Source organism: Petromyzon marinus, chromosome 11 (genome assembly GCF_048934315.1).
Source record: "Petromyzon marinus isolate PM22_M1 ecotype Great Lakes invasive population chromosome 11, UKy_Petmar_22M1.pri1.0, whole genome shotgun sequence".
Taxonomy (NCBI): domain Eukaryota; kingdom Metazoa; phylum Chordata; class Hyperoartia; order Petromyzontiformes; family Petromyzontidae; genus Petromyzon; species Petromyzon marinus.
In genome coordinates, this window is record NC_133677.1 from 7114953 (window position 1) to 7129043 (window position 14091).

General features: G+C 48.1%; 1 protein-coding gene across 7 annotated transcripts in view; it reads right to left on the reverse strand.

The window, feature by feature from the left end:
- Positions 1 to 2230: 2230 nt before the first annotated feature.
- The window catches only part of SH3PXD2A (SH3 and PX domains 2A), a 127702-nt gene continuing 115841 nt past the window's right edge, over positions 2231 to 14091 (reverse strand). For all 7 annotated transcript variants that reach the window (XM_032952161.2, XM_032952159.2, XM_032952158.2 and 4 more), the window contains 2 exons: positions 13890 to 14015; positions 2231 to 11372 (listed from right to left, as the gene is read on the reverse strand). In XM_032952161.2, the coding sequence (XP_032808052.2) occupies positions 9138 to 11372; positions 13890 to 14015 (2361 nt within the window). In that variant the 3' untranslated portion in view covers positions 2231 to 9137. The remainder of the gene's footprint in view (positions 11373 to 13889; positions 14016 to 14091) is intronic.

Here is a 14091-nt window from a genome sequence, read left to right on the forward strand (position 1 = left end):
CGCTAACCTTAAACACCCAGTCGTTCATAAAAGTTGAAGTCGGTATAGTACTATAGTAATAGAGCGTGCAGAGTCACTGAACCGGAATTGATAGCTTGAAAGCATTTAGCGTGGGGCTCTTTAACATTCGGGGCCCGTAGCATAATTATGTAATTACTTTTGCTCCTAGGTTAATCCGGCACTGGATGGGGGGGGGGGGGTAATGAATCAACGTACATTACGCATGCGCACTCCGCATATCCAGTCAATTCAAAGCGGCGCGCGAAGGATGCGCGTGGCCACGAGAGGGCGGTGCGTCCGTGCCAGCGACTTGTGGCACGCCAGCTCCTGCTCGGTGGGGGTAAGGATGTCTCAGCTCACGCACTGGAGGGACTGGGTGCAGACGCTCCTGAGGTCCTGCTCAACGGCAACACAGATGGAGTGAGTGATGTGACACTCGCCCGACTCCATAATATCGGTTTTTTTGGGGGGGTTAGAGGGCGTACAAATATAAATGTGTCGTTAAACCCGCCACCACCAGACACAGGCAATTAGTAAGGTTTGTCACGTAAACAGAACGTGCCAATTCGTTACTAGTACAGCAACACCGGTGTATTGGTGAGCAATCCACAACATTTACAATCTGCGTACGACGTTACGACACATTTATATATTTACGCTATCTAACCCAAAACAACCCTGTATTTTGGATGAAATTGGTCGCTAAAGCCTACGTGTTAAATTGACTCACTCGACTCCCAACAGTTACCATTCACTGGACAATCACACTCACCGCTCAGGTTTTTTTTTCAGTTTCAGTTCCATTTATTTGGTATAGTCCTGTGAGCCATTCGGCTCTTCAATCGGGTGCAACCGCAATAAACAAAAAAACAAAAACATGAATAAGAAAACATCTTAAAGTGACTATGTGACTGTGCAAACACAAAATCCAGGAAAAAAACAGCAAAATATTCCTGAAAAAGCACCATACACCAACGTTGTGTGCAAAAATCCAAGTGGGATGCAAGTCAAACAAAACAACCACAAGACAACTTAGATTAAGGCCATCAGTCTAACTCCGTACTGCAACAAACATGGCCAAACCAAAAAACGTTTTCGACATCACACTCCACACTAACTAATAAGCTGACACGAGACATTCACCACTCACCAAACACACTCGCCACTCGCGCCGACACTCACCTGACAATCGCCTCTTATACTCACCCAGTCACCACTCACCGATGACATTACGCTGCTTCGCCGTCACTATACTAGGTATAATTACCACCCTTATCCAGCAGGCGGCGCACCAACAAACAACCATGGAAATTTCGATTTAAAGCTTTCGTGACTGCAATGATTCATCTTCTTTGGTTCTTTCGGTAAAGTCACGTAGAATGAGAATAAAATAATAAATTGCTAAAATAAAATAACACAATAATATTCTCACGACGTTTCGGCCACAACACAAGCGGCCTTCATCAGGTGAAGGGACGAGACTGTCTGGTAGGACAGCGCTGTGGCCGAAACGTCGTGAGAATATTATTGTGTTATTATATTTTATCAATTTATTATTTTATTCTCATTCTACGTGACTTTACCGAAAGAACCAAAGAAGATGAACCATGGAAATGATGAGTATGATGAGTATACCAAGGTTCCCAAACGTCACGGTTTAAGAAAGGCCGTCCCACTCTCATTGAGTCCGGCTGTATAATTTTCTGGCTTCATGCACGAATACAGGCAAAGTTGTAGATGTTCGGGGCTGAGCGCTGGAAAATATTTCTCCTGCCCCCAAAGTCTAGGGAGATGTGGGGTTTGGCGGCTCCAGACTATATTACAATTATATATGAAGTCCAGGTGGGCGACCTGAGTAGTGGGCAGGGTTGATGAGTAGGTGGGTAGGGCTAGTAATTGAGTGTGCGTAGGCTATGTAAATGGAGGTGGAGCTCAGAGAGGGCAGGGGGCTGCCAAACTTATTGCGAGTCTCGGTTGAGCCTCCCAGAAATTCAGTAACCTGATTGTGTACAGAACTGTCAAATTGCTTGACATTATAGAGTGGATTCTGATTTATCGTACAAGTCGAAAGTCATTATTTTAGTGGCTTAGAATGAAAACTTGTACGCATTGCCACATATTCAAACGCGCACACATGATTACAATTTTTCCTCCGGCTGAACAATCACTTCCCCTGTTATCGCATCCCTCCTTCTCCCAGTGTCACCATCCAAGAGAAAGCGCCATGAAATTGTGCCATTTAATATTTTATTGACTTTTGAAAGCGACGTCAACAGTGCATACAGAAATAACATTAATAAAAAATAATTTTGGTGTGAAGCATGTAAAGTACTCAATACTTTACCGATTCATGCAAGCGGAGGTCACATAAATAATTTTTTTCTTAAAAATCAGACAATCTTTGACGCTTCCTACAGGCTATGGGGGCCAAGGGTTAAACGATTTGAAAAATACCACCGAAACATTTCATTTTGCATAAAATAGCTGAAATTCTAATAAACAAAAAATAAAGGTTGCACATTTGGTTCCTTCCTTTAAGAGTACAAAACAACGAGAACACGGCCATAACCAAAAAGCAATAACACCCCGCACGCTTCACCTACAGCAGTAATTAAAAGCATATTTGCCCGAAGAGTGTGTCCCCAAAAACGTCGACTCAAAACACGCTACCACAAGCAATGCGAAGGACCCGGTGGAAGCGTCATCCACTCGACAGCACAGAGATTGCGCTAAGCAACACAACACGACCAAGGGCAGCGATCGCTTAGGTTCGTTTCGCGCATTCGTCCTTTTTAACCGAAAATCCCTCGACGTGACCAACGCCTAAACTGCGTCGCAGACAAAGGGTTTGCTTGAAACGTGGCGGGAGACGATGGCCATCCCTCGCCGAGGTCTTATCGTTCCACATGTCATTTATTTTGTATATTTGGACGTACGCTGTACAATGGCCAATGTTTGGGCGATTGGTTTGGGCAGGTAGTGTACTAGTCTATACATCTGGAGACTGAGCACAGCTCTTGGCGGGACAAATCAGCTGAAAAACCTCATTGCCCCGAATGATGAGGTATTTCATAACTGTGGGTGATGAGTATTGGACTTCTAAGAAGTCACCTTGAATGAGCCCCATATCGTTGGAACATGGAAGCCAATGAGGGTCAGGACTGGAAAGGTGACCCACCGGTGTTGTCTGCATGGAGCTGCGATGGCTGCGAGGTGCCAACAGACGCAGGACAAGAACGGCTTCGGTCCGCAGATCGACTTTGGCCAACCCACTGGATTGAGTCCATCTGCAGGGAGCTCTTGAGTGATAGCCCCTCGTAAGCTTGGTGGGTTTTCGCTGGGTTCTCCGGTTACCTCTTGCATGAAGCCAAACACTCGTGGACTTGTCTAAATAGTGCAGGACCCCCCCCCACCCCCCCAACACATTATACGTAAACTCTTTGAGGCTTACATGGGTAAATCATTGGCATTATTATTAGTGTTCAACAATAACAATATCGTGGGACTCCCATCTTCGTGGGAATTCAAACCAATGATTACAGATGTCACAATGCAGTGCTTAAAAAAAGTCTTAATTCATCAGTCACAGCACTGCTGTTAAGTCAGTGTCTATATTTAACCTGCACATATATTCCTTTTAATGCCTTTAATATATACGCTACATTTCAGCAGCGCTTTCCTATTCCCCTGGCACTTTATTAAGCTTACATAGCCTTTTAAAAGCTATTAAAAGTAATTCCCTTGACTTATACCGCGGCGTAGGTGTTAGCAGTTGTGCTGTATGGCTCTCCTATGCGTTTTCCGGTAGGTCCGTATGTACCAGTCGTTCAACTCCACCGTACTGTGTGCTGCTTCTTGAGAAACTGAACGATGTCCGACCTTTCCAATACCGTTACCTAAAGAAGCTTCCAACATGTGGAGCGAAGCGTCAGACATCAATGCGAACAATGCGTGATACAACCGCAGAATGAGAAGTTGACTTCAACGAATCATTTATTCGCTCCAAGAACTATGTCACTGCAGTTCAAATGGCTGTGCCAGAACTACGCCTTTGGGACGGGGGTGGCCTGCGACTCCCAGTAATGTGATTGCACGAAACGTGCAGAGGGACAATTCCATTGTGAATGTCAGCCAAATGCAAACGCCCATCGGCAAGCCTCTTCCACTGGACCATTCCCTGTGAGCATATTAGAGGTCACAACTTGAATGGTTTTAGCCATCTTGTAGTAAATGAACAGAAAATAAGATTGTCAGGTATAAACAAAAATATATAAGTGAAATTACATTTTTTAAATACAAATATAGGGAATTTACTAAGAAAGTAACACTATTTTTCAAAAAAATGAAATGGTGCTGAGTATGGCTTGCATTCTGGGTCAGAATGTGTAAACGATTGTTGGATCGCTTTCCGATAAAAAATCAAGTGCTTCGCGATGGAGAATTTCAGTTAATTTCGTGTCGTTGCCACTCAGACCCATGCAGAATAAACAGGGCATCCCAAACTATTTAATTTCAAATCGCTCGACGCTGGGTTTTTTTTCCTCCCCTAAAAATAAATACATGTCCTTTGATGTTGATGATTTTTGTTTATATATACACATATAATTGCACATTACGGTTTATTACAGGACATTAAGCAGTAGTTTCTGCATATGTGTACACATTTCACTGCACTTGTGTTACGAATAAATCTTCAGGGACGTACATTTGTTTATCGTGGGCAATGCAGGTACATTAACATCCACAGGACACTGAGCAGTAACGGACTGCAAAGGGTGGTGGACAGGCACATTTAAGTCACGAGGCAACACTCAGAAGTGTCAATTGGAAGAATATAGGAGATGAACTGAAAATAATAACCGTTCCCGAAACGTCTTGCTGTCATATTAAGACCGCGATTGAACTGCTATCATGCGGACCACACGCATACGCGACATTGACTCGTTATGAGATGCTGCTTCAAACGTTTCAACGATAATCCATTTTACTCAAAGCTCACGGATTTTTTTTGTTTAAATTGAGAAGTCACATTTCCCCTCCCCCCCGCCCCCTGACACCTACACACGGCAGTAATCCACGCCTCACCTTTGACGTTATGAATGTACGATGCGCACGCGCGCGAACACATTAAACACCAACATTGCCCAAATTAAAATTACGCGCGACTCTCTCTCTCTTTTTTTTCTTTCCCTTTTGCCGACAAATAAAAAGGTGCCGCGATATAAGAAAGAAAATTACGCTTCCATCGCACGCGAACGTCTGTCAATGTGCTACCCCTCGGCGTGTGCGCCGCTGGTCGCCGGGGCAAGACCCCCGGACGGTGATGACCTCGCGATGCAATCAACGGCGCTGCCACGCTTTGCACTCCCAGGGGCTCGTTTGGCAGGCTTCGGACTGGCATCACCTTGACGCCGACGCGAAACCCACGCCGCTCCTCCTCCCGAGAGGGGGCCCAAACGAATTCAATTTAATCACAAATCGAGAGCAGCGCGTCACATTTTCAACGTCTATTGCGGTTATGAGCAAACTAAGCAAGATAATACTTTCAAGCTGGTTAAACATAGTTTTAATTATTATTTTTAAAATCTAATGATGAAATGGCATTGTTTGGAGATGTCCTCATGTGTGCCTAACATGACGTTTTTTACAGTGTCTGGGAAAAGTATGGTTTATGAAACAAACTTTTGAATAGGGACGAAACTCTGCATTGATTAATTGCTTTATATCTTTTCTTAAGCTCACGATGCACGGTTGTGTAATCGTGTGCAATGTTGTTTCGCTTTGTGTGACGTTCCATCTTAGGGATTTAATCTTCGCAGCCACAAGAGCTGCTGCCATTCGCTGAAATATTAAAAATATATATTATCGAGTCAAATATTCATTCAGTTGTCATGGAGAGGATGAATCATTCCACCTAGAGTTTTAACCCGTGCCATTCAATGTAAGCTGCCAGCTCAGGTGAATCTCACACGTACACATTTTGGCCCAAATTGATGTAGAATTGTCATTCCTTGCACTGTGAAAAACCGAATGGATTTTCTAACTCCACTCTCGATTGATATCACTCACAAATTCGTTTTTTTACCCTTACAGCTCAACCTACTATACCAGCTCAACATCATTTATGTATTAAAAATGTCAGTGGTAACCTTTCAATTACCACCAACATGGATAATCTGCATCACTCGAATTGCAGCCTGCCATCACACCCGGAGTTCCAAGGCTGAACACAAAGCGTAGCACCCAGGAAAGGAGGTTCCCTCGGAAACACGGCAATCTTGGACACGCGTTGGAATTAGATCCCATTGTTTTCAATTCCAATTTATTCAAATGCCAAATCAGGAAATTAACTTCATGTAGGAACTGAGCAACGGTGCCTCTGCACAGTGATAGTAGCCGCAACATTAGGCTGAATGCATACAAAGTAGATCTGTACGCAGAGGTTTTGGTCGCTGGCCTGTGTTAAATGTTTGACTTATTCTTCTCAAGTGTCACATGGGTTCCCAATGATAGTATTTTTATGGCTTGGTATATCCACTTTTGATGACCGTGGATATATTCCCCCCCAAAAAGTAATGTTTTTTTACATTTGAAAGGAATTGTTTTTTAATATTAAATATTGATTGCCATTGAGAATGTGTAATTGTTTTATTAAAAACTGCCCAAGGTAGAAAAATCAATAAGGCCAGTCAGTAAAATAATGGCCTTCAGCCAAACATTTCTTTCCAAGTCTTGCTTGATAAATTGTTACTTAAATTAATAATAAAATGCTTAACTTACCAATGTTTTCAAAGACTATCGTATGTTAACAGCACAACAATGGCCCGCCGAACCTTACTAATACATTGGAGAAAAAATCATCCATGAGTAACGAAGTGAGAGCGAGTATTATACATTTTATATCTTACTTACAAAGATGCGTCGACTGCAAAGTATAACATAAGCTATTTGCGTAGGTATTCAAAAGCAAATGCATACATCTTCAGCATATGGAATCACCTATTCGTACCATGCCTTTAAAGTAACATAATGGTATTACATTTGGAAAAGAAAACAGGCGAGCTATATTACATCAATGGGATAAAGATATGGTACACATATACGAGCCTTGAAATACACTCTTGGTTGCATTTGATTGCAACCTTTATGCACCCAAGAAAAAGAAGTGGAAATAAAGCATTCAATGTGGGTTTCCTATCATGAATTTTCTTAAAGCTTTAGCTACATTTACACTTGGGGTTTTAAAATTATTTTTTCTCACTTAGTTTGTTTCCACCTTTTTTTTTTGGTTCCTTTGCAACTCACTGTGGATATCACCGTCTCTAATCAAATTGGCCATGTATACATTCAGTGCTCGAGGCATACAATCAATCATGGGTTTTTTTTGTCGTTGTTGTGGCCAGAGCTGGGAGAACGCTGGCCCCAACAGATGTATCAAAATACAGAAAGCAGATAACAATGCGATAGGATGGAGATGACAGAGTGAACTCAAAAGACCCTGGCCACGTTGAGCAGTGACGTCACGTGGCTTTTTTCTGCACGAGCTCAGATTTTAACCCCTGCGAAGCTGTGCTTTATAACAACAATAACAATCCTTCAAGGATAACGGCAATGATAAATCAAAGCACTTATCATTTGGGCATTGCTCTGCTCCGAGACAAAACACGTTCTATCCCCGCTGTTTGTTTGGATATGGCAAGGCGGTCATTTGGTGCCTCAGTAGTCAGCACCGCTGACAACCGAGTCCAGTTTCAGTCACTCGTGGTTTGACAACTATTATTGTCAACAATGATTATCCTGTGCGAAGCTGGCCCCTGCCATAGGAATACCGAGTGGTCGTCACTTGCAAAACGCCACCCAGTTTATAATTTCAATAAGGCGACATACATTTTTTTTTCACAAATTGAAAAAAAATGAACTTGCGGTGGCTGACCTGTTAGTGACCTTCATTCCAGAAAAAAAAGCCTCGACTGTTTATTCTTCAGAGGAAACAGAATGCAGAACAGCCACCAAATGTAAGCGATAACATGAGCCAAATAATTACTTTAGAAACCAGATTCCAGATCTGGAGAGTTTAATGCAATTCGTTTACTCATCACGCCCAGTCAGCGGAGGTCCGTTGCGCCAAACGTCTGACCTCCTGCGACAGCGAGAGGTCAAATGCAACACCTTTACCATGTTACTTCGGCTACCTTTTCAAGTAACATTATCTGAGTAGAAAAGTAATGCTATTTTTTGCATAAATTAAAATAAAATTGTAATTTCAATTTCAGCAGTTCTCCATTCTAATTTAATTTACATCAGTTTGTACACACGAAATATATTTTCCTCAATTGCAAAATTTAGACCCAGACAATATCAAAGACTCAATTCATGAGTAGCACCAACAACTGTGCAAAATAACCCATATCGCGGCCAAAATGCAACGAAACAATTCGTCGTAAAATGCAATGTGCACCAAGAATTAACTAGTGAATGCTATTTCAAATTCCAAACGTACTAAGCAACTTTAAAACACTCAAGTACAGTTGGTATTTTTTTTTTATATTCACTGCCGGCATTCTACAACTGTCATGTGCTTACCCGACAATAAACCGTGAGACGGATTTCATCACTGTCATCAACAGCCATGCTGTCCCATCCTCCATGGTTCTGCAATACCTCAATCCATCTCGCTCCTGCACGTGAAACGTTCTCATCGTTCCCTCTCTGCAGTCGTCACACTTTCAGACCCTTTCTCTCCATTGGCTCCCAGTCCATCACCAGTCTCATCTATCAATCAAGATCCCTTCAAGGGATGTGTCCTGTCCAAGCCCACTTATTGTGCTTAACAGGCAACGTGATTGTTTCCTGATCATACATTTCCTCATGCTGTCTCTCATGCTTTGAATGACAAGAGACACCGAGAGATAGAAGGATTTGGTGTGGTATAAACACTAAAGTAACCTTATAAATCTGCTACTTTTGAAAAGGAATTCTTGGTAATTTGTAATATGCATGTGGAATTTTTTTTGTTTCACCACAACTTAAATGAGCAAAAAAATATCTTAAAATTTTAAAATAAGGCCCCAAAATCAGAAATACCGCAGAATAAAAGACCCACAATGTTAGTGCCCCCCAAATTGTAAGCCTCCAGCTTAGCTCTTCCTCTCCAAGTAGTTGGAGGGCACCCACCCCTCCCGTTCCTCGTCTCCTTCCAGCACCTTGCAGTACCACCATCCGTTCGGATTTCGCTCGATCACTTCCAGCGACGACCCCTCCAGCAGTCCCATCGTCTCCTCGTCGCCCGCGTAATCGGCAATCGCCACGAACACCTCCTCGGGCCTGCCGACCGGCCTCGAGATCGAGATGGCTATGGCACGAGCCGCGGGTCTTTTTCCCCCGGCCGCCCCAGCCTCGGACTTGGCGCGGCCCCACGACGGCCTGGCAGCTCCCCCTCCGGCCGCCGCGGCCGCTGCCGCCGCGGCCGCCGCGACTACGGCTGCCGCGTTCGACGTCGCGAGCTGCTCCGCTTTGCCGGCGCTGCCCCAAGGCTTGGGCCCGTTGAAGGAGACGTTGCGTCGCACCTGCACGGATGGGCGCGACGTCGAGCCCGCCTGAAACGATTCATTCCGTTTCACCGCCGCCGCCGCCGCCGCCATCGCCTGCCGGCCGCCGCCCTCGCGCCCGTTGGCGCTCCTCTTGGCGTCGCCGCGTCCCTGCTGCTGCTGCTGCTGCTGCGAGGCGGCGCTGCCCAAGTGTCCCGATTGCAGGGAGCCATTGGAGAGTTTCACCGGAGTCGCCTGAGGCTGCACCGACGCGTTCACGGCGGCCATCGGCTTCCCCGTGCCCACTGAAGGCCTCTTCGGTGGGGGCGGCCGTTTTGGCGGGACGCCGTTATTTGCCAGCTTTGCCCCTCGACCGCCATCACCGCTCGCGGCCATTCCTCGCGCCGCGCCCTCGAAGAGCGTGTCCCCTTCCCTCTGCTCAACTGGCTCCAGGTACGTAGACGGAACCCATCCGTCCTCGCCGCGGAGCCGCACGAACCACCAGCCTTCGTCCCGCTTCTCAATCACTTCCGCCTCCTCGCCGATCTCAAAGCCAACCTGAGACCTCTGGACGCTCTCAAATCTGGCGATGGTCCTGTACACCTCCCCGGCGCCCGCGCCCAGCTCCGACTTCGTCAAGATCTCCGACCCAGTGTGGTTCGACGGCTTGGGGCCGCCGCCGCCGCAAGCGTCCGCCCTGCGCAGTTCCGGCCCACCGTGCCTCCTGGAGCCCGCCGCCGCTGTCGCCGCTCCGTTCGGCAACTGCGCTTCATCCGAGGCCACCCTCCGCACGCCCCTGTGGCAGTCTGACGTGGCCGCCGACCGGCTCCCGTTCGAGGGCCTATCCTCCCTCCTTTCGGGAGGGACGTCCGTGCCATCGGATGAGGTCTGGTGCACGGGCTTGAGCCTATTTCGAAGGCCCAACATTTCCACCTTGCCCGGGAAGCCCTTCGAAGGCGACGGCGTCGCGGGCTTTGGCCGGACCGCCGGCTTCGCTGGGCTGCTCACATCCCTCCTCTCGTTGTCGCTCGACGACTCCTCCAACGAATCCGCTCGGCAAACCGACGGCAGCCCCGGAGCGGCGTCGAGAACACCCCCGGAGATCTCCTCCGAGGAGTCGTCTTTCCCCAGCCTCGGCCTCGCGGTCACCTTTTGCGCTTTCGGCGACGCCACTACCGCCGCCGCCGCCGCGGATAACTTGGGGAGCACGACCAGCGGGGACTTCGGCGTGCCGTGGCAAGACGAAGGGACGACGGAGGGGCTCACGGTCACCGCGGCGGCTTTCGGATCGTCCCGCGACCCCGACGCCGACGTCAGGAAGCTCGGCCGCTTCGTCAGCGAGCCGGGGCCGGTGGAAACCGCGGAGGCGTACTTGGAGCCGAGAGGCGAGTTCTGCGACGCGCCTCCCGGCCGCGCCCACGACGACTTGACGGGCGAGGGCTGGGCTCCGGGCGGGGCACGGTCGCCTTTGGCGCGCACCGCGCGGTACTGGCCCGGCGAGCCGCGCGGCGACAGCTCCACGTTCTCATAGTGGGCGCTCGCCTCCTCGACGGCGGGAACGTCGTAGATGTGCGAGTCGCTGTCGTTGCTCTCGGACGACGCGCCGCCCACGCTGCTCGACGCCCCCGAGCGGCCGTCCACCTCCGAGTTCCGACGCTCGTCGGAGCCGGAGGAGCCGCGCGACTGCGCGGGCGGCGCCGGGGGCGGCACCTTGGGCCTCGCGATGTTGCTGTTGCGCCGCACGAGGTTCGTCTTCTTCCGCTTCTCCACGAAGGACGCCGGCGCCCAGCCCTCGTCGCGCCCGATCTGCACGTACCACCAGCCGCTCGGGCACTTCTCGATCACCTGCCACCAGGGGAGCGGGCAACCCGCACTTAGGTCAGACAGACGACGCGCAGTGACGGGCCCCGCAAGATCCGGTGCTCGCCGAGCCGCGTTGGCTTCCCGGTGCCGAATTAATAGGTTATGAGGTCGCGCGCTCATTGCACACAAGGTGCTTGACACAAATGAAACGCAATACGTCGCTGAGCTCGCCAAGGGGCATGAAGCGTCACGCGAACTCCGGTCATCCTCACAGCAGCTTTTGGCTAACCATCAAGCAAAGACGGTCACTGCATTACGACCTTTCAGATGCTCTTCCACGACAAATAATGGGCCTATTTTGTGGCCTCCCGTCAGTGAGCCTAAGACTTGGCGTGGCCTCAAAGTGCACCTAGCCTGGCACAAGCGCTGCGGTGAGGTCACAAGATACGTGCCCATTATTTCAACAATCGAACTGGCGACCTTTTTATTACAAGTCCAGTGTGCTAATCATTACACCACGGGAGAATCTATGAATAGCAATGTACATGTCTTTCCTTATCGTATATATTTTGTTTTTATTATATGCATGCGAGTCGGTGATACCCGTATTTATGACAGTAGTCAATGGACATTTATGCAGTTGTTATGTTTACGCAGTTGTAAATTTAAATACAGAAAATCAGAATAGGAAAAGAAAATCCACTTGTATAAATATACTTTCGTTTAAAAGTTGGGCTACCAAATAGTTTTTTTTATGCAGCATAACAAATCATTCTCAAAGTATCCACTGAATGATAGGAACATGTCACTGAATGCATCCATCGCAGGATTAACACAGGAGCCCTTGTTCACTAATTGGTGAGCGTTGACGTTTTTAGTCCCTCAGCTGAGGGTCATGGGAATCGGCTGTTCCGTGCCACGTGGGCTGGGCTGGGCTGGAAAGGAAGGCCCGGCAGGAATGGGAAGAATGGGTTGGGTGGACTCTCAGCCACGACACTTCCCTCCATTCTCGCACGAGTTGGCCCAAGGTCAGGACGGCGCAATTTCAAGTGGCACGGCAAAACAAGGACGTACGTGTGTGCGCCAAGCCTCTCTCCGTGACCGTTATGTCAGCAGCGAGTGTCATCAACTTGGCCTGCGGAGGACCTCGAAGGGTGCACTGTGCAAATTCCCCGGTCGTGGCAAGAAAACATCGAGGGCGTGGCTTTGTTTTTTTTGCTGCGCAGACTCCAAACAAGCGCGGTGGTCTGTTTTCAGCGGGCAGGAAATACATCCTGAATTAATCTGATGAACCGAGTAGTGGCTCAGATAAAGTGGGAGCAATAACAAAACACTCCCTTGCTCTTTGTAACTTCGATGTAAGCAAATGATAACGGGCATCTTCTCATTCCAAACAAAAAACCCCATCACGAAACGGAGTAGTGTTTTGGACTGATATAATTGGTCAAATTTCCTTTGTTTATACAATCGTCCTGTTGTTTATGTCGGAAGCCACTAAAGTGTGGTGCGTGATATAAATCTGACTTTAAATACCATGTGCTGACGTTGACGAGAATAAGATATTGCATATTGGCTTCAGATTAAATTTTCATATCTAAAAGTCGAGAGATAAACCGAAAATGCCGTCATTAATTTGTACGGAAGCAATTACAGCCACCAAATTGTTCCCGGTGAACAAGAAACGTCGAATGGAAATGCACCGATATGCTAAGTGCAACATACCAGGTTGATCATGCGCATTACGTTATTGTCGATCCGCTGCTGGATTAAAGGCCCTCCCCCCACAGCATATCGCTTGCCAGGGTCGTTAAACCAAAGGTCACCATACCGGTCAGTGTGTGAGCTGGTGAGCCCACGGTGTGACTGCGGTCACCAACCTCAAACCACGGGCCTACGCGCTGCACACTTCGATCGTTCACCGGCAGAATTTGAGATATCCACCATGAGACTACCCCCCCCCCCTTCCCCAAAGCCATCGACTGGCTCGCTCACCAACGTGAATACGTCAACGTTGCTGATCAACTGCCCGTTCGATGAAAGAAGAAGTGAGAGTCGGTTCTTTCGCCACTGATCAATTCAGTTGCGCTAACCACTGCGCCACCACTCCACCCTTGGTTGTTGTTCGTTTTGACGTCAAGGGCGAACAAAAACCGAAACGTGTGCAAAGAAAGCGTGGCGATGTGCATGCTTGGAATTCCACTGAGAAACAGAAAGAAGAACACGTTAATGAGAAAACTAGTTAATAGCATAAAAAATTCTGAAGAATACGAAACTGTTAATAAAAGTAAGTGGGCCTAGGCGGGGGACATCGCAAGGAAGAATGATGGCCAACGGTCAAGAATAATAATGGAGTGGCAGCCAAGGAATGGAACGCGTCCCAGAGCACATCCACCCAGGAGACGGAGCGATTGTAACCGCCCGTGTGCAGGTGTTGGGTGCATTGTTACATCGCAGGATCGTGGCAGATGACGGCGTCTTGGGGAGGACTTTTGTCCAGCAGTGGACTGACCAAGGCCGATGATGGTGGCGGTGGTGGTGGTGACGATGGGCGGCCCTCACCTCGACGCGCTGCCCGGCACGGAAACTGATGCCGTCGGCAATGGTCGTCTGGAATTCGGCGATGGTGTAATACTCCATTTCCACCGGGGGGGGTGCCGGAGGCTTGGGCAGCTGCAGCCCCCTGGCCTGCAAGTACGGTCACACGAGGGAATGTAAAAAAAAAATCCCACACACACACAGACGAAACACCCCCCCCCCCCCA